At 42.4% G+C, this 19089-nt stretch overlaps 1 protein-coding gene and 1 long non-coding RNA gene across 6 annotated transcripts in view; one reads left to right on the top strand and one right to left on the bottom strand.

Moving 5' to 3' along the window:
• The first annotated feature begins 592 nt into the window (after window positions 1-592).
• The window catches only part of PHF11 (PHD finger protein 11), a 29068-nt gene continuing 10571 nt past the window's right edge, over window positions 593-19089 (top strand). The window contains exons 1-7 of one of the 5 annotated variants that reach the window (XM_083606692.1): window positions 754-808; window positions 2542-2662; window positions 2774-2907; window positions 7218-7325; window positions 9121-9254; window positions 17433-17479; window positions 18851-18915. In XM_083606692.1, coding sequence (XP_083462818.1) covers window positions 2800-2907; window positions 7218-7325; window positions 9121-9254; window positions 17433-17479; window positions 18851-18915 — 462 coding nt within the window. In that variant the 5' untranslated portion in view covers window positions 754-808; window positions 2542-2662; window positions 2774-2799. Of the gene's footprint in view, window positions 809-1460; window positions 1583-2541; window positions 2663-2773; window positions 2908-7217; window positions 7326-9120; window positions 11419-12748; window positions 12960-15496; window positions 16301-17432; window positions 17480-18850; window positions 18916-19089 lie in introns of those variants that run through there. The other 4 variants (XM_083606691.1, XM_083606693.1, XM_083606689.1 and 1 more) reach the window with 4 other exon arrangements.
• On the bottom strand, window positions 5847-17426 carry LOC310759540. The gene is made up of 3 exons (XR_014546392.1): window positions 16297-17426; window positions 6820-6987; window positions 5847-6394 (listed from the first exon to the last, which is right to left on the bottom strand). It is a non-coding gene; the product is annotated as an uncharacterized lncRNA (long non-coding RNA).

Genomic DNA, 19089 nt, shown 5'->3' with positions numbered 1-19089 from the left:
ACTTCTATGGGGTGAGGCAACAATCCTGTCTTCTGGAACCTGACAGAAGAATTCCAGGGCTTGCAGAATGAATGGCCACCAAGAAACCAAAGAAATGAAGGTGGCTTTGCTCCTGTCCCTCCTCAAAGTCGACCACCTAGTATATATAGACACCCTTATTTGTTCAAACAAATCCAAGAGAATATGTGACGGAATTTGTTAGGGGTCTGTTGGCCAGGGCCCTCCAAGGAATGCCAAGCAGGCAGTGAAGTCAGGCCTTAATACTTGTGTATGCTGGAAAGTCAGCAGAGAACTGATGTCAACAGTACTCTTGCACATTTCTGTGCTCCATGTGTGTCTGCTATTAGCCAATTCTATGGTTACTCTGTAGGAGTTGCAACCCACTGGCAAATCTAAGCCAACTGGGAATTTACGCAAAGCGCATGTGCTGGGGGTTTTCCAACTCCATTCTTCCCAACTTCTGCCTAAGTGTAGCCGCCTGCAATGTTGACTCCTTGACGCTCCTACTAACTTGGGAATCGCCCTTCTCGGCTGCTGCTCCCATTCTTCTAGGCGCCCCCGCCGGTACTCGCGGCTCGAGGGCCCGCCTGCGGGCGGCTGAAACGGCGACGCAGCGCCCTCTGGCGGGCGCGGCGGAAAGACCCTCCCGCCAAGCCTCGAGGTTGCGGCGGAGTGTTTGCCTCTGGAGAGGGAGGCGGGCTCTGGGCTCCGTGCGCGCGCAGCGGAAACGTCCTCCGCCGGTGACGTCACCCGGGCCTGGCGGAAAAGGCGCTGCGGGAGTCGCCGCCGCCGGGGCCGCTGCAGAAGGGTGAGTGGCGAGGGCGGGACGGGGCCGCGCGCTCCTTTCCTCGGCTGCCCTCGTCGCGCGCCTTGGCTCCCGAGGCCGCGCCTCCCCGGGCGGGAACGCTGCGGGTGCGCGAGGGAGGAGGGCGGCCCCCGGGGGCTGGGAGAGCCGGGCTGCTGTGGCCGAGAGGGCCGCCCCCGCCGCGGGCTGCTCTGCCGGGCGCCGCTGAGGAACAAAGGCGGGGAGCGGGGAGCCCAGGCAAGCCCGGCTGGGGGCGCGGCGCTCAGGGAGCCGCTGCCTGTGGGAAAGAGCCCTGGAGGCGACGAGCGCCTTCTCCTGCCCCCCTCGCCCTGGGGGCCCTTCTCCCAAGGCACCCTTCTGGGCCAGTCAGAGGCGACCGAGTGCGGGGCCCCCAGGCTGTGCCCGCCTCGCGGAGGGTTGGGGTGGTCTCCCTGTCTTACGTGGCCATGGGGTGCCTGCTTCTTAAAAAGCCGACACTGGATCCATCGGTTTCCAATAAGCACCAAGGGGTGGGGTGGGGTGAAGAGGGTTGTAGCAAAACTAGTTCAAGTGTTCCTGGGTGACCTGGTCATCTGGCTCCCTTTCAGTCTGGATTCAGGCCTGGTTTTAAAACTGAATCATTCCTGGTCACTGATGGATTTGGGGGGGGGTAGGGAGAGAATAACCTTTTTCTCTTGATCTCTCAGTGACTTTTGATACCAGTGATCTTGCTGGATCAGCTGTGTGGGATTTGTATTGGAGGCAGGGTATTCCAGTGGCGCCATTCCTGCCTGCACAGTTGAGTTCCCAATATTGGCATTGAAGGGTTGCTCCTTGACCCCATAGTAAATGTGTTACGGTGTTTTGCAGAGCACCACATTGTCCCCAAAGCTGTTGAAACATGTACAGTATATGCAGCTGTTAAGAGCAGTCATTGGAAATTGTGGAGCATCTTGTGGAGGCTTGTAGAAAGAAAGTTAAAAATGGCCAACTATCCCTCAAACATCTAGCCTTGAATGCTTTGTATCTTATGTCTTCATTATATGAATTAATATCTGAGTGCTTTGATTTTTTTGTTGCAGTTTATTTTGTATCTTGTTTATAAATGAAAAATCAAACAAAACACAGTGAGTCTTCCTTCAACATTCCTGAAGGTCTTCATCTGTGGAATGTTCTCTTGCCTACCTTTCCCCCTAAGTCAGATGTAAATATTTAAGATCTATTAGTGTATTTATAACTATTTTGAACTGTATTCAGATGCTCAGTGGTTGCAGTTATGATTTTTATTTGTAGTTCTGTTTTTTCTTCTAAAAACTTTAGCATTGCTTTTTAAAATATTAAGTAAATGCCTTTAAATAAAATGTAAAATACATCATGTAGACTGTCTCCTTCATTGGCTAAAACAAAAAAAAAATTTTCCTTCCAGTAGCACCTTAAAGACCAACTAAGTTAGTTCTTGGTATGAGCTTTCGTGTGCATGCACACTTCTTCAGATACACTGAAACAGAAGTTGCCAGATCCTTCTATATAGTGAGAAGGTGGGGAGGGGTATTACTCAGAAGGGTGGTGGGAATGGGTGGTTGGCAGATAGCTGAGATGAGCCTGTTGACGACTCTTAACGACTGCAACAACTCTTAACGACTCCTTCATTGGCTAGAATCCATAGTAGCACCTATAAGTAGACTTCTGCTCAGGGAATAATTTCACCAGCAGAAGGGAGAGAGAGATGACGACTGCCGATTTCCTTCCCCCTGCAGTGTCTAGTACCCAGAATCAGCTCTGGAGAGTTGGGAGACATCAGCGAAATCTCTTCCCTTTTGCCAGTGGATCCCTCCACTGGATTAAAGGCCTCTAGTTCCATTACATTTGGGGAGCAAAGTAAGACTTTTAAAGAAGTTCACTGATAACATTGAGGATATTTCAGTTATATGCATCTAGAGTTCAGGGATGGTGTCTGTGTTGTGCTAATCTTTAAAATCCTTTTCTAAGGTGACTTTGCTAAGCTAACTTGGATAATGGCAAAGATGGTAAGAAGACAGTGTGCATTTTGCCCAAATGATGAAGAATGTGCCGTTATGTATGTTGCTGAAGGACAGAACCTTGCAGTTCATCAGGATTGTTTGGTGAGGATTAATTCATTTTTCTTTTTACACAAAACCCAAAAAGGGTTCTCTAATTATTGTTACTAATAAATTTCAGCAATAGTTTTTCTCTCTTTTTATTATGTATTTGTAAATTCACACCCAGTTCCATATCCTCCCATCCCATTTCCTGTTGTATTTGCCATGGTTTTCCATCCTGATTTTTAAATAAATATCTTCTTAAAGCCAGAAAGTAGCTCACATACCAGATGTAAATTTCCATCGGCAGACAGAGAAACCTCTCTAAGACATAAATTATAACCGTCTCAGAGAGATTGGAGAACAGGAGGCTTTTGCCGACCCTATGCTCATCAGGGCTCTCATGTGGCTTTGGGGCAAGATGTTGATTCCTCTGCTCTTAAGTTGCTCACCCCCATTCAGGTTCCAAGGAGCTTCTCGGTCTCCCAACTTTTAGTAAACAACTTTTTCAGAGCATCAGAGGTTAATTCCCTGTCAGAGTGAATTCAATAGCCAAAATGTATGTCTGGCTATCAATCACCATGCAGCCATCTCTGTTGGCAACCTGCCAACAGAAGACATTGAGTCCACCTTGTTCCCTCCCTGGAAGTCTCCCTTCCCAGCTGCATCTGCTGCTCTTAAAGCCATGGATGGCCTGGGTGAGGCTGTTGCTCAGCTGGACTTGATTATTATTATTAATTAAATTTGCATACCACTCTTCATCCATAGATCTCGGGGTCTAGGATACATCTGGTATAGGATGTGGAAGGCTCGTCTCTTTTTATAGTGTTAGTAAGGCAGTTTCTATGCCACATTCAATCCTGAATCCCAGCTGAAATGGATCCAGGAAACCAGTTTCATACAAGAGTGCCTGCCTCTAGTCAGATCTGTTGTTGGACTACAACTCCTTGACCACTGCCACTGGTCATGTTGGCTAGAATTGATGGAAGTTGGTACTCCAAAACATTTTGAGGGCATAAGGCTGGGGAAGGCTGTTGCATACCAATGCATTTTCTTTCTATGGTTCTCTTTCTATAGAATACTACCTGTGGGACAAATGACAAAATAGCAGAGGAGCTTAGTTGTAATATAAAGATTGGTCTCATAGTTAAACTAGATGGCATAACTAAATTACCAGCTCTGTTGCCACTTCAATAGTAATTTTAACTGCTTTAAAATTCTGTAGATATGGGGATTAACATGACATCTAAAAATGGGAACTTATTTAAAAATAATTATGAGAAATGCTGGTCAGAAGTGAAAAAAGATCTCGAAATATGGTCAAATTTGAAGCTTTCCTTGATGGGTCGAATAGCAGCTATAAAGATGAATGTATTGCCTAAAATGTTGTTTTTGTTTCAAACATTACAAATTGTGGACAAGATGGAATGTTTTAAGAAGTGGCAGAAAGATATTTCTAAATTTGTCTGGCAGGGCAAGAAGCCTAGGATAAAATATAAGATTTTAACTGATGCAAAAGAAAGGGGTGGCTTCGCCCTGCCAGACTTCAGACTCTATTATGAGTCAGCAGCATTCTACTGGTTGAAAGACTGGCTGCTTCTTGAAAACACAGACATTTTGGACTTAGAAGGTTTTAACAATGTTTTTGGATGGCATGCATATTTGTGGTATGACAAGGTTAAAGCTCACAAAGCGTTTAAAAATCACATTGTTAGGAGATCTTTGTTTAATGTTTGGACTAGATATAAGGATTTACTGGAAAACAAAACCCCAAGGTGGTTGTCACCAATGGAAGCGAAAGCTCAGAAAAAACTCAATATGGAGGCCAGTTGGCCAAAATATTGGGAAATTTTGGAGCAAGAAGGAGATAGACTGAAATTGCAGAGTTTTGAGAAATTAAAAAACAAAGTCCGAGACTGGTTACATTATTTTCAGATAAGGGAGGCATACAATTTGGACAGGAAAATTGGCTTCCAGGTGGAAAAATCTAAATTAGAAACAGAAGTGCTAGAACCTAAAACTAAAATCATGTCAAAAATGTATAACTTGCTGCTGAAATGGAATACACAGGATGAAACGGTTAAGTCAGCTATGATTAAATGGGCACAAGATCTTGGACATAACATCATGTTTGCTGATTGGGAACAGTTATGGACCACAGGTATGAAATTCACGGCATGTAATGCCTTAAGAGAGAATATTATGAAAATGATATACAGGTGGTACATAACCCCAGTCAAGCTCGCAAAAATATATCACTTGCCCGATAATAAATGCTGGAAATGTAAGGAAGTTGAAGGTACATTTTTTCACCTATGGTGGACGTGCCCAAAGACTAAGGCCTTCTGGGAAATGATTTATAATGAAATGAAAAAGATACTTAAGTATACCTTCCTGAAAAAACCAGAGGCTTTTCTCTTGGGCATAGTCGGCCATCTGGTGCCAAAGAAAGACAGAATTTTCTTTATGTACGCTACAACGGCAGCAAGAATACTTATAGCAAAGCACTGGAAGACTCAGGATCTACCCACTCTGGAAGAATGGCAGATGAAGTTGATCAACTGTATGGGACTGGCAGAAATGACTGGCAGAATCCGCGACCAGGGAGAAAAGTCAGCAGAAGAAGATTGGAAGAAATTTAAGGATTATCTACAGAAATATTATAAAATTAATGAATTTTGAAAAGATGTTGGTTTGAACTTTGGTGGGGACTAGCCGTTATGATAAAGATAATGGGGATTATAATGGTTTATGTTATTAAATTTAAAAAAAGCTGAATGGAAAATAAGGTTTTATTTTAAAAGGAATGTTAAGAGATTAGGATTTGCTGAATTAATAAGGTGAACTAGAGAACAAGAAGGGGAGGTATGAGGAAGTCAAAGAAATATGTGATTGAAAAACTGTTATTGAAACTGAATTGTTTTTAATATTTTTCTTTTTCTCTTTTTTTGTGTTTATATAAAATTGGAAAATCTAATAAATATTCATTTTAAAAAAAATTCTGTAGATATTTAGTGACAATTTCTGTCACAATTGCACCTATTATTATTATTGTTGTTGTTGTTGTTATTAATAATATCCTGCCCATCTGACTGGGCTTCCCCTAGTCACTTTGGGCGGCTTCTAACACTTATAAAAACCAAGTATAATGGGGGATGACCACCTCCCCTGTCTTTGCTCCTTTGCTTACTACCGGTTCCTGCATTGTCAGTGATTGGACTAGCTGACCTTTGGGTCCCTTCCAACTTTGGAATTCTATGATTCCACCATTGCTCTTGAACTGAGGAGGCTCTTGAAAAATGTCACTCTTGTTCTTTGGCATGCGTGCCTGTTTGTGTGTGCATGTAGAGTTCACCTTTTGTTCTATTTATCACCTAGTAACACAAAGAGGGCCCTTGGGGTCACCAGATGTTGCCAGTGGAGACTGGCAAGTGTTGGGAAATAAGGTGTGCAGATGGGGAACCAAATAATGCAATTGCAACTTGGTACTGCTTTCTAATATTTGGCTACTTCATTGTAGCAATGACTGTCTTCAAGCGTACTATATATACTGTCAGGGAAGAGTTAGAAGTTTTCAGTTTATCAGAGGGAGAAAGCATTCCCCAAGGGGGGAAGGAGAGCAGTGAATCTAATAGAACGGAGCAAGAGGAACAACAGGGAGGGACCGGCTGTTCACAGGAAAGGCAAGGGTTAAGTTCTAGCTCAGATTCGGAGGAGGGGAGATACAAGCCAGCTCTAGCCAGGAGGGTAGGAAAAAGAGCAGGAAAGCGAAGGGAAAGGCGCCTTCGCCATTTTGAGGGTGGCTGGTCATGGAGAAGCAGAGCTCAGAAGGTATCTGAAATAAGTGACTCTGAGGAATAATAGTTAAGAACTGTTTATAAGATTATTTTGTTAATATACAATAAAAAGTTACAAAAGAACAAGAAGTGTTTGTGTGGTGATCTGAAGAGGACAACGACCAGGCCTGACATATACTATGGTTCTTTCCTACCTACATTGCATGGTAGAGGGAGGTGAGATGAAGAGAAAGCTTCCTTTGTGAGCTGGGTTGACTATCTTATCCTATTTCAGTTTAGATACAGGGTTCTTGAACAGCGCCCTGTCTTCTAGGAGACTGGAACAGCAAGGGGTGGTATGCTCAACCTGGAAAAGTAGTAGTTAAAATAAAATCCAAGTATATACATTATTTTGAATGGTTCTTAATTGCAGATAAATTGCAGATAACCATGCAAAAGAAACTAACATTGTGCAAATCTATGAGAGAACACTTAAATCAAATTTCTTCCCAACTGTTGCTGCTGTTCCTTATTGCTTCATTGTAGTATCTCCTGGTTTGATTTTTACTTCCTTTTAATTCATGTTTTTATTTTTAGCTATATTCCTCTGGATTTGTGGAATCTGAAGAACATAACCCTGAGAATCTCGATATAAGGTTTGATGTGGCTTCAGTAACGAGTGAAATAAAAAGAGGAAAGAGGCTGGTGAGACACCAACCTTTTACATTTTTATGTGTATAAAAGCAGACTATGCAGAGTTAGTTCAGAATTATTTCTTTTGATGCTAAGGTCAGAGTTATTTAGTTAAGAGGCATATACTGGCAAGTATTCTGAGAAAAGAACACTTTAACACAGGGGTCAGCAAACTTTTTCAGCAGAGGGCCAGTCCACTATCCCTCAGACCTTGTGGGCGGCCGGATTATATTTTTGGGGGGGAAATGAACAAACTCCTATGCCCCACAAATAACCCAGAGATGCATTTTAAATAAAAGGACACATTCTACTCATGTAAGTACATGCTGATTCCCAGATTGTTCTCGGGCTGGATTTAGAAGGCGATTGGGCCAGATCCAGCCCCCGGGCCTTAGTTTGCCTACCCATACTTTAACATAATGCTCCTCAAAAAAACCAACCCTGCCATTGTAATAGCAATGAAAGACTTGCTTTGTTTGGCAATCACTCTTCCTCAACAGATTTCTCCAAAATGAAGGGAGAAGCAATAGTCTTGGCTAAATGTCTGGCTTTCCCCCTCAAAGCATCCCTTGTGCACTCTTAAGAACTGTACATAAAATGCCATCAAAGGGATAAAAAATGTTAGCACCAATTTGAAGTCTGAATTCTTACCATCATCAGATATACATCCTATTGTATATAAGGTAACTGTAGTCTTGATTGCAAATTACATTACCCAGTGCTTTTCTACTAGAAATGTAATAGCTGCTGGCACCTGTCTGTCTCGAAGTGACCTTCCCGGGGCACATGCCTGGGCAGTGTATCTGAAGGTCCTGGGCTGCTCAGACAACAAATCCCCTGTGCCTCTCAATCTCGTTGATGGGGTCCAAAGGAAAGCAGCGGCAAACAAGGCACCATCCAACTGTCTTAGGGACTACACTCCAGATTTGTGTAGGGTTTACTATTCCTTAGATTTTTCTTCTCCCGAAGGTATCCTACAAGGGTATCAGAAGGCTCCTTCTACTTGATGGCCTCCCTTCCCAGGTTGATGAGCCCTATCTGCCCTCACTTCCCTCAACAGCACATGCAGAAAACCACCTTCTTAACCATTGGACCCACTCTTGGTCTTGTCCCCTCAATCGGTTGGAGCCTCTCTTTGCATGCAAAGAAAGTCCTTAATCCGCTAAAGGTTTGAGACCCATTGGCTCCATACACCTGGTTTAGCCACCCAGTCAAAGCCATTTCCCGGGCTGGGGCTGCTGTCACATGCTGACAGCTTCTAAGAGGTGAGAGCTGAGGGCAGGGTGAGGACCAGAGGTGGACAAACTACCTCAGAAGGAGCAGGATGTGTCCCCCACCAGAGGTACTACCCCACTCATAGCACCCCACAAATGGAGTATATGGGATGTTATCAATAGACAATTTAATAATTATTTCATTGAAATAATTGTATGGAGATACCATGAAGGCTGCGACCACATATTTTTAAATTAAAGAATATAAATGCAAAGAAGTGTGGGGTAGAGGCCCAGGCTAGCCAAACCATTAGCTTGACAGAAGCAAAGCATTTCTCGTAACCAAATAATTTAAAAAATGTTTCTCTAGTTAAAATTGCAACAGCGAGTTACTAATGATTGGAGAAAGTTAGACTGCAATTTTAACCCCTGTTCCTGGCTGTAAGTCGCATTGAATTCAGGTAGGACTTATGAGTAGCCATGCCAAAGACTGTGATTTAAAAATTTTGGTTCACTGAAAGCTAAGATTGCTAACATCAGAACCAACCTGATATGGTACAGTTGGTTTAGACTCAAAAACCCATTTTTTGCAGATATGCAATTTCTGTCGCAAGAAAGGAGCCACTGTGGGCTGTGAGATAAAAAACTGTCGCAGAAGTTACCATTATTTCTGTGCTTTGTGTGATGATGCTGCAATAGAAACGGATGAAATTCAAGGCATTTACCGGTATTTAACAAATTCTTTTCTAAAATTTGTTGCATTTTGAGAATTTTCTTCCATTTATCTTTTACTTTGACACCATTATTGGGGTGGTTGGGTGGTACTGTCTTTGCCTGTTGGTGGCACCCGTCTGTCTGGGGAGACAATGCAGGAGTGTTCCTTTGCGGGTGAAGTCAAATTGCTGGAAGATCACAGCACCTGCTGTGGCACCTAATGGCCAGGTAATAGACCAGGGGCTGGCAAGGTTTACCTCGCCTGGGCCGGTTCACTCCAGCGGAGATCCCTACGTGGGCCGGATCGCATTCACATCTGATTTCCGGCATCTGCGCAGACACGATTTCCAGCGTTGGTGTCCGCACAGATGCGATTTCCAGCACCGCAGAAGTAAGTCCCCGTGCGCCGGTTTAGCGCAGCACGTGGCGACTCACTGAGCAGGCGGCTCAGTTCAGAGACGGCTTTTGGGCTGGTTAAACGACCCACGTGGGCCACTTGTGGCCCATGGGCCTTAGGTTGCCGACCCCTGTAAAAGACTACTCAGTCAGTCCCTCTGCTGGCTGAAGGCTTCCATAAGTGAAAGGTTTTTCAAAATTCCCCTTTTGTCCTGCACTCCCATCCACTGCTCCAAAGCACCCCTTAAACCTCTCGAGCAGGTTTGGGGAGACCCAGCAGAGTTGCAGAAATAAGGGGAAGGTAGGAAAATTGGCCCTCTTTCTTTTCACAGAAGCTTCCTCTGCAGTCCAAAAGCCTTTCATTAGTGAAAAACACCACCCAATATCTGAAACTAAACAATCCTGAGAACCAGCAAAATAAACTTTTTTATCCCCCAGAATGGGATGTGGGGGATATTCATGATATGCCCGCTTTTATAAGTTGCTCACCTTGGCTGGCAAATCCACCTACAAGGTGGCAGAATTGAGCACTTGCCTTGCCGTGGCAAAGGGGCTTGAATAACTCAGAGAAGCTATGAACTATGCCATGCAGGGCACCCAAGATGGACAGGTCATAGTGGAGAGTTTTAACCAAACGTGAACCACCTGGAGCAGGAACCGGCAAGCCACTCCAGTATCCCTGCCAAGAAAACTCCATGGACAAAGACAACAGGCATATAAAAGTTATGACGCTGGAAGATGAGCCCCTCAGGTCGGAAGGCGTCCAACATGCTACTGAGGAAGAGCGGAGGACAAGTACAAGTAGATTCAGAGCTGATGAAGCGGCTGGGCCAAAGTCGAAAGGTCGCTCAGTTGCGGATATGCCTGGAAGCGAAAGGAAAGTCCAATGCTGTAAAGAAAAATATTGCATAGGAACCTGGAATGTAAGTACCATGAACCTGGGTAAGTTGGATGTGGTCAAAAATGAGATCGCAAGACTAAATATTGACATCCTGGACATCAGTGAACTAAAATGGATGGGAAGGGGCGAATTCAGTTCGGATGACCATCATATCTACCACTGTGGGCAAGAATCCCGTAAAAGAAATGGAGTGGCCCTCATAGTCAACAAAAGAGTGGCGAAAGCTGTACTGGGATGCAATCTCAAAAATGATGTCATGATCTCAATACAAATCCAAGGCAGACCTTTTCACATCACAGTAATCCAAGTTTATGCACCAACCACTGGTGCTGAAGAAACTGAAATTGACCAGTTCTATGAAGACTTACAACACCTTATAGAAATGACACCAAAGAAGGATGTTCTTCTTATTATAGGGGATTGGAACGCTAAAGTAGGGAATAAAGAGATAAAAGGAACAACTGGCAAGTTTGGCCTTGGAGTTCAAAACAAAGCAGGGCAAAGGCTAATAGAGTTCTGCCAAGAGAACAAGCTGGTCATCACAAACACTCTTTTCCAACAACACAAGAGACGACTCTACACATGGACATCACCAGATGGGCAGCATCGAAATCAAATTGATTATATTCTCTGCAGCCAAAGATGGAGAAGCTCTATACAGCCAGCAAAAACAAGACCTGGAGCTGACTGTGGCTCAGATGATCAGCTTCTTATAGCAAAATTCAAGCTTAAACTGAAGAAAGTAGGAAAAACCACTGGGCCGGTAAGATACCATCTAAATCAAATCCCTTATGACTACACAGTGGAAGTGAGGAACAGGTTTATGGATTTAGATTTGGTGGACAGAGTGCCTGAAGAACTATGGATGGAGGCTTGCAACATTATTATTTTTTTGTAATAATTTTTATTGATTTTCAACACAAATATACAATTTTATCCAAATTTCCACAAATTATCTCTTTTTGGACTTCCTTCAGCTTCTCTGACAATCATCCATCTTTACCTCTTAATTACGCATTTCTTCTATTTAGTATTGCCATCAGTCTTCCCTCCCACTTCTATTTCTTTTAACAATACGTCTTAACTTTCACAGTGCTTCTTGAAACCCCACTAGCGTTGTTTGCACATCACATATATTTTTCAGATATTCCACAAATTTCCCCCAGTCCTCGATGAACTTTTGGTCTCTAAGATACCTGATTTTTCCAGTTAGCTTGTCCAATTCTGCATAATCTGTCAATTTCAATCTCCATTCTTCTATCGTCGGTATTTCCTCTTGTTTCCATTTCTGGGCCAATAGAATTCTTGCTGCTGTAACTGCATATTGGAAGAGTTTACAGTCATTTCTTCTTATCTCCTTTCCTGTGATCCCTAAAAGAAAAGCCTCTGGTTTCTTTACAAATGTGTATTTTAACATCTTTTTCAACTCATTATATATCGTCTCCCAGAAACTTTTCACTTTCTTACAATCCCACCACATATGATAAAACGTTCCTTCTTTTTCTTTACATTTCCAACACTTATTACACGTCTTAAACATTTTTGCTAATTTTACCGGTGTGATGTACCATCTATAAAACATTTTCATAACATTTTCCTTCAACGCCATACATGCAGTAAATTTTAGATTTTCTTTCCACAATTTTTCCCAATCATCAAATTGAATATTATAACCAAAATCTTTGGCCCATTGTATCATTACCGATTTAACCTCTTCATCTTTCGTATACCATTCCAACAATATCTTATACATTTTTAATAAAATTTTACGATCATTATTTATTATGTCTGTTTGAAACTTTGAATCTTTTTCTACATATCCACTTTCTTTTATATCTTTTTTAAACATTTCATTGACCTGAAAGTAATGCAACCAATCGTAAACGTACTCTTTAACTTGTTCATATGGTTTTAGTTTCCATTTTCCTCCTTCTTTAATTACTATTTCACCGTATGTAATCCATTTGCCTCTCATATTAATTTTCTTTACACTCATAACCTCTAACGGAGATAACTAATGTGGAACTCTTGGTTCTAATAGGTTTTTGTACCTATCCCATATCTCTATTAACGGACTCCGGAAAATGTGGTTCTCAAAGCCTTTATGGATTTTCTTCTTCCCACACCATAGATACGCATGCCATCCAAATCTGTTATCAAAACCTTCCAAATAATAATAATAATAATAATCTAATAAGGAGGCTTGCAACATTATACAGGAGGCAGCAACGAAAACCATCCCAATGAAAAGGAAATGCAAGAAAGCAAAGTAGCTGTCCAACGAGGCCTTACAAATAGAGGGGGATAGAAGGCAAGCAAAATGCGAGGGAGATAGTGAAAGATAGAGGAAACTGAATGCAGATTTCCAAAAAATAGCAAGGAGAGACAAGAAGGCCTTCTTAAATGAGTAATGCAAAGAAATAGAGGAAAACAACAGAATGGGAATAACCAGAGATCTGTTCAAGAAAATTGGAGCTATGAAAGGAACATTTCGTACAAAGATTACCATAATAAAGGACAAAAGTGGTAAGGACCTAACAGAAGCAGAAGACATGAAGAAGAGGTGGCAAGAATACACAGAGGAATTCTACCAGAAAGATATGGATGGCTCGTACACCCCAGGTAGTGTGGTTGCTGACCTTGAGCCAGACATCCTGGAGAGTGAAGTCAAATGGGCCTTAGAAAGCACTGCAAATAACAAGGCCAGTGGAAGTGATGGTATTCCAGCTGAACTACTTAAAATTTTAAAAGATGATGCTGTTGAGGTGCTACACTCAATATGCCAGCAAGTTTGGAAAACTCAGCAGTGGCCAGAGGATTGGAGAAGATCAGTCTACATCCCAATCCCAAAGAAGGGCAGTGCCAAAGAATGCTCCAACTACTGCACAATTGCACTCATTTCACACGCTAGCAAGGTTATACTTAAAATTCTACAAGGAAGGCTCAAGCAGTATGTGGTCCGATAACTCCCAGAAGTGCAAGCTGGATTTAGAAGAGGCAGAGGAACCAGAGACCAAATTGTAAACATGCGCTGGATTATGGAGAAAGCTAGAGAGTTCCAGAAAGACATCTACTTCTGCTTCATTGACTATGCAAAAGCCTTTGACTGCGTCGACCACAGCAAACTATGGCAAGTTCTTAAAGAAATGGGAGTGCCTGATAACCTCATCTGTCTCCTGAGAAATCTCTATGTGGGACAAGAAGCTACAGTTAGAACTGGATATGGAACAACTGATTGGTTCAAAATTGGGAAAGGAGTCGACAAGGCTGTATATTGTTTCCCTGCTTATTTAACTTATATGCAGAATTTATCATGCGAAAGTCTGGGCTGGATGAATCCCTAGCCGGAATTAAGATTGCCGGAAGAAAGATCAGCAACCTCAGATATGCGGATGACACAACTTTGATGGCAGAAAGTGAGGAGGAATTAAAGAACCTTTTAATGAGGGTGAAAGAGGAGAGCGCAAAATATGGTTTGAAGCTCAACATCAAAAAAACGAAGATCATGGCCACTGGTCCCATCACCTCCTGGCAAATAGAAGGGGAAGAAATGGAGGCAGTGAGAGATTTTACTTTCTTGGGCTCCATGATCACTGCAGATGGTGACAACAGTCACGAAATTAAAAGACACCTGCTTCTTGGGAGAAAAGCAATGACAAAGCTAGACAGCATCTTAAAAAGCAGAGACATCACCTTGCCAACAAAGGTCCGTATATGCTATGGTTTTCCCAGTAGTGATGCATGGAAGTGAGAGCTGGACCATCAAGAAGGCTGATCGCCGAAGAATTGATGCTTTTGAATTATGGTGCTGGAGGAGACTCTTGAGAGTCCCATGGACTGCAAGAAGACCTCTCCATTCTGAAGGAAATCAGCCCTGAGTGCTCACTGGAAGGACAGATCCTGAAGCTGAGACTCCAGTACTTTGGCCACCTCATGAGAAGAGAAGACTCCCTGGAAAAGATCCTGATGTTGGGAAAGATGGAGGGCACAAGGAGAAGGGGACGACAGAGGACGAGATGGTTGGACAGTGTTCTCGAAGCTACCAGCATGAGATTGACCAAACTGCGGGAGGCAGTGGAAGACAGGAGTGCCTGGTGTGCTCTGGTCCATGGGGTCACGAAGAGTCGGACACGACTAAACGACAACAACAACATTATGAACTCGGAGATATTGAAGAGTCAACAAAAGCGATTCATTTAGGTTGCCATCCTATACCTGCTTACGTCTCAGTAGGCATTAAAAGTCTTGTTTTGGATTTCGTGGGAAATATGCTGAATAAATTCTAAGCAGGGAGTGCCAGGGAAAAACCCAAGCTATTCATTTTAAATAATTTTGATTAGCTGGCTTGATAGACAGAGATGTGAGGCTTTGTAACTTGAAGGGCAGGAACTTTTGTCATGAGAACGTGGAGGCTCTTGTGAATGGTCATAAGAATTAAGATATTGGGATGTCCTCTGTTGGGACACTGGCATGATGGAGGGACCAGAGGCAATTGAGCTACCAGGGAACAGCTGTTTTCAAGTGGTAACCAAGTTATCTCTTTTCACCTTCTAAATTGTGAAGAGCTTCTTGTCTGGCAGAATTGAAATTTATAGCTAGAGAGAGCTAATTTGAATGGAATTTTACAGACCTGACTAGTTTTACTTTCTACAATAGTTTGTTTGTTTTTGTTTTATTTAAAGCATCCCAGAATGGCTTACAAGCGTACAAGCTAAAAGACACAACACAGAAAGGAGAAGGGATTGAGAGAGAGGAGGAAAAAAGTGAACCTAGCTACTAGTGCTTGATTACAGAGTTCTTCCTGTGTCCAGACGGAATGGCAATGGCTCAAAGAGGAGGAGCCAGAGGTTGCTTGGGCCTCAACTGAGCAGATGGAGTGGCCCTGCTCCCGATCTCTCCCTCTGCTGCAGCCTGATGCAGTGACTGTTGCTAGCTGCAGTTGGCGGGGGGACGCTTAATGGAGCTGGATTCTCAGCAGAACTGACAGCCTGACCAGCCAACTTAATTTTCTTAATTTATTTTTTCATTGCCTAGCAAAAAGTAGTTTAAAAACTTGCTCAGTTCTTAGAATTAATTTTGATATTACCTGCCAGCAAATTGAAGTGTCCCCTGAAATTGCCTTGGAGACAGGTTAATTAGACACCTGCATTTGTTTCCCACCTCAAAGTCATCTAAAACATAGTGTGACATCAGCTTAGACAACTGGGAGAGAACACCAAGATATCCCCTGAGCCAGAAGAACCTAGTCTCTCCTTCGCACCCCCACCATCAATTTATTAAATTTATTTGCACTAAGAAAGTCCCTGGAGTCCATTCTGCTTGCCTGCTGTGCTGCCCAAACTGCTGTAAACAACACAGCCAGCAAGCATCACTATATATGGGGAGGGGAATTAAAGTTCCATAGAAAAGCATTCAGTGGAGCCCCTCCTTTTGCTTTCTTTTTTTCTTGAAAGCTAACATAGCCAGCCAGGGCACCTTAGTTAACCTAGAATGGGGCAGGGCTGATCAGGGCCCCCTACCAGTCAAGTTATGCCATCTGGAGTGAACAGAAAGTGGAAAGGAAATGATGCATTCACTCCCTTTTGATCATGTTTTAACCACAGTTAGTCACCCCCATCCAAGCTGCTCTTCCTCTGTCCTGCTTCTTCCCCCTTCCTTCCTTCCTCCTCCCCCTCCTCTTTTCAACTGTTATTTCTCCCATTCCAGTCCTCCTCTCTGCTTTTGTTTTTTATCTTTAACATCTTGAAGGTCTTCGTACCTGCTTCCAAGAATCCTTTGTTCATCACAGCCAATCAGGAAGTTTGAGGGGCTTTTGCCTATCTGCTTGGCTTAACACAGGCACACACAAAGTGAGATGGGCTTGGGAAGGGGGGCTCTTCTGCTGTCTCATCACAGGCTTGTGAACCTTCCTTGAGCGAGTAAAAGGACTTCAGTGTATGGGACCAAGAGTTGCAAATGCTTCACATTCTCCCTCTTTTCTTTAAAAAACAAGGATAATTGAAATGCACAGCCATCAGAGCATCATGACCTTAAAATAAAGTAGTAACGTATATCTTTAGTCATAGTTTTACCTGAAATGTAATACTGAGGAAGTAATGTTTTAACAAAAACAAACCAGGCTGCTGTTGCAAAGAAATTACCCAGTTGAGTCTGATAAATGCAGCAAGCTCAGGAGATAGAGTGAGCACACGGAGGTAGGAAGAGGGTCCATGAGATGTTAAAATAGTTTTTAAACTTAAAAGTAGCAGTGTGAGGCTCTGGTTTTAATCATCAGAGCAATAGTGATTGGTGGGAAGATGTTGAAATTTTCCCTTATGACATTTCCCCCTTTTCCCTTTCTGCCTTTGGGAATTGTTGCTCTGTGTAGCCTGCCTTCAGCCTTCTGTGTGCAACAGTGCAAGGGAAGGAGGAGGCAAGGGCACAAGTGAAAATCCTTGCCTTGACAGGACCTTGACTTAGTGTTGCTTTGGATATAACTCAGAAGCTTTTGGACCCGGTCTCCTCGCCAAGGAGAGGGGCCTACTTCTGAAAGTTCCTGGAATGGAGAACTTACATACTTCAATAGTAAGGAATTTTATTTTCTCTGAAAAAAAATGAATAGATGGCAGAATAATTTGTCACTATTTCATTGGTAAATACTGATCACTCCACTCTACATAGCTTGCCTGACACTCATGATTCTTTCTTGCAAAAATAGTACATCAAACCCTTTCTTGAATAGGCACTTGGTGTTGCCTTAGTGCTCCTTTCAGATAAGTATCAGTGGTACCATTCTTCCAGAACTGAACTCTTCACTGTGTCTTACTACATTTATGTACATTTTAATAGAAATGAATGCATTTGTTTATATATTAATTCAATTTCTTTTCTCTCGTTATTTCTCCAATGTATTAGAGTGTTCTGTCCAAACCATGACCCAGTCAAGAAGACAAGCTTTTATGGTTAGTTTTTTTCCTCATCAGACTCTTCTCCATGCTTCAAATAGTCATTTTTAGCAGATGCAGTAATGGAATATTTGTTTATACATTCCCCACTATTGAAACCCTTGACAAAAAGTGTGTCAAGAGTGCTTTTATAAAACACTGAAAACCAATGTATTTTTTTCTCCTACCCATATGAACAAGAGAACTACAAAATACTCACTATACAATTTACCATAGCAGGGGGCTTTTTTGTCAGAGGTTGGTCTGGTTCAGCAGTGATTTCTCCAGTTCAAGTTCCATGTGGAAGAGTTTTTCCAGTGGTTGCTGCTCATCACTGGACCCAATAAATGTTGTTTTCCTGATTTTGTCTCTCTGCAGCTCTTCAGAAAACCAAAGCCACCCTCCCTTCTGCCCTCCACACCAACCAGTGCCTTGTAGATAATTCCCTGCTCACGTAGGTTGGCATCACGCATCAGCTGACATTATTCCTGATTATTCAGAAAATGGCCAGATTCCAATTCATAGAAAATTACTAATTTTCTCATAAGACCCACACAAATTGCCCACAAAGCAGCCTGATACTGTCTCTCTGCTCATTGCACCTGCAACATACATGCAGCTGCTCAGAGACTCTGAACTTCACATTTTGTGCAGGACGGAGGGACAGTTGAGTTGCTGCTTATCTAGCTTTCTTTAAATTGTTGTTTACAGTTTAAAGTAAATGTTGGTTCTTTCAAATGGTGGTATTTTCCTATCCACCAAATTGTATTACACACCAAAATACTTTTGTTCGTTCTTGTTTCTGTTCCTGCCAATTCCAAGACACTTTTCAGAGAGTACTTCCACCACCAACTCATTCTGATTTGACCCATGTTTTCCTTTTTCTTGTTTCTTGATAAAATTGTGCTGGGAGGAGCTTTTAGTACTTGCCTCATGACTGAAATGAGAGAGAGACTCAGGTTGTGGACTCAGGTGTGTTCTGTGGCTAAAAAGTGAAATGATAGCATGAAACTTGACTATACTGCCCCACAATTCTGTGATTGTTTTTCAAGACTGGTGTGTGACAGTATAGGGTAGTTCTTTGACTTGGCCCAAGGTGCAAAGAGGGGAAAAGAATTTATTGCACTCTTGTGCCAGTATTACTTGGACATTCAAGGTACAAGAAGTAGTATTTGCTAACAAATACAAACACACAAAATCTCCATTTTGCCATTATGTCAATTCACTGGATGATTCTTAAGTCCTTATCATTGTAGTTCTTAAGACGAATTTAAAAAGAAGTAATTCTAACGTGTTCTGTCTGTTTTTATAGTGTATCTTGCTATAACTTACTGAAGTACTATAATAAATTATCTGGTAAAATATAAGCAGCAGCTATCTTATTTCTAGATGAGGACAGCAAGAAGGGACGGCCCCCAATCCTAATAAACTCTTCCTGCAGTGGAAAAAAAATGGTAATTAATATATATTTTTAAGCCTTTTTAATGTCTACATCATGCAGTAAGTTTCCTCCAATGAGCCATGCTTCCTTGCTACATTGGTCTCACATGTGATTTAAGTCTGAGTTCTAATTCAGTTTGTTCTTTTTTGACCCGTTTTAGTTTCTGACTGCTGCTAGGTGCTAAATC

This window comes from Podarcis filfolensis (genome assembly GCF_964270895.1).
Source record: "Podarcis filfolensis genome assembly, chromosome: 3".
Lineage (NCBI taxonomy): Eukaryota > Metazoa > Chordata > Lepidosauria > Squamata > Lacertidae > Podarcis > Podarcis filfolensis.
Note: the sequence above shows the minus strand (reverse complement) of the source record. Positions and strands in the feature narration are given on the sequence as shown.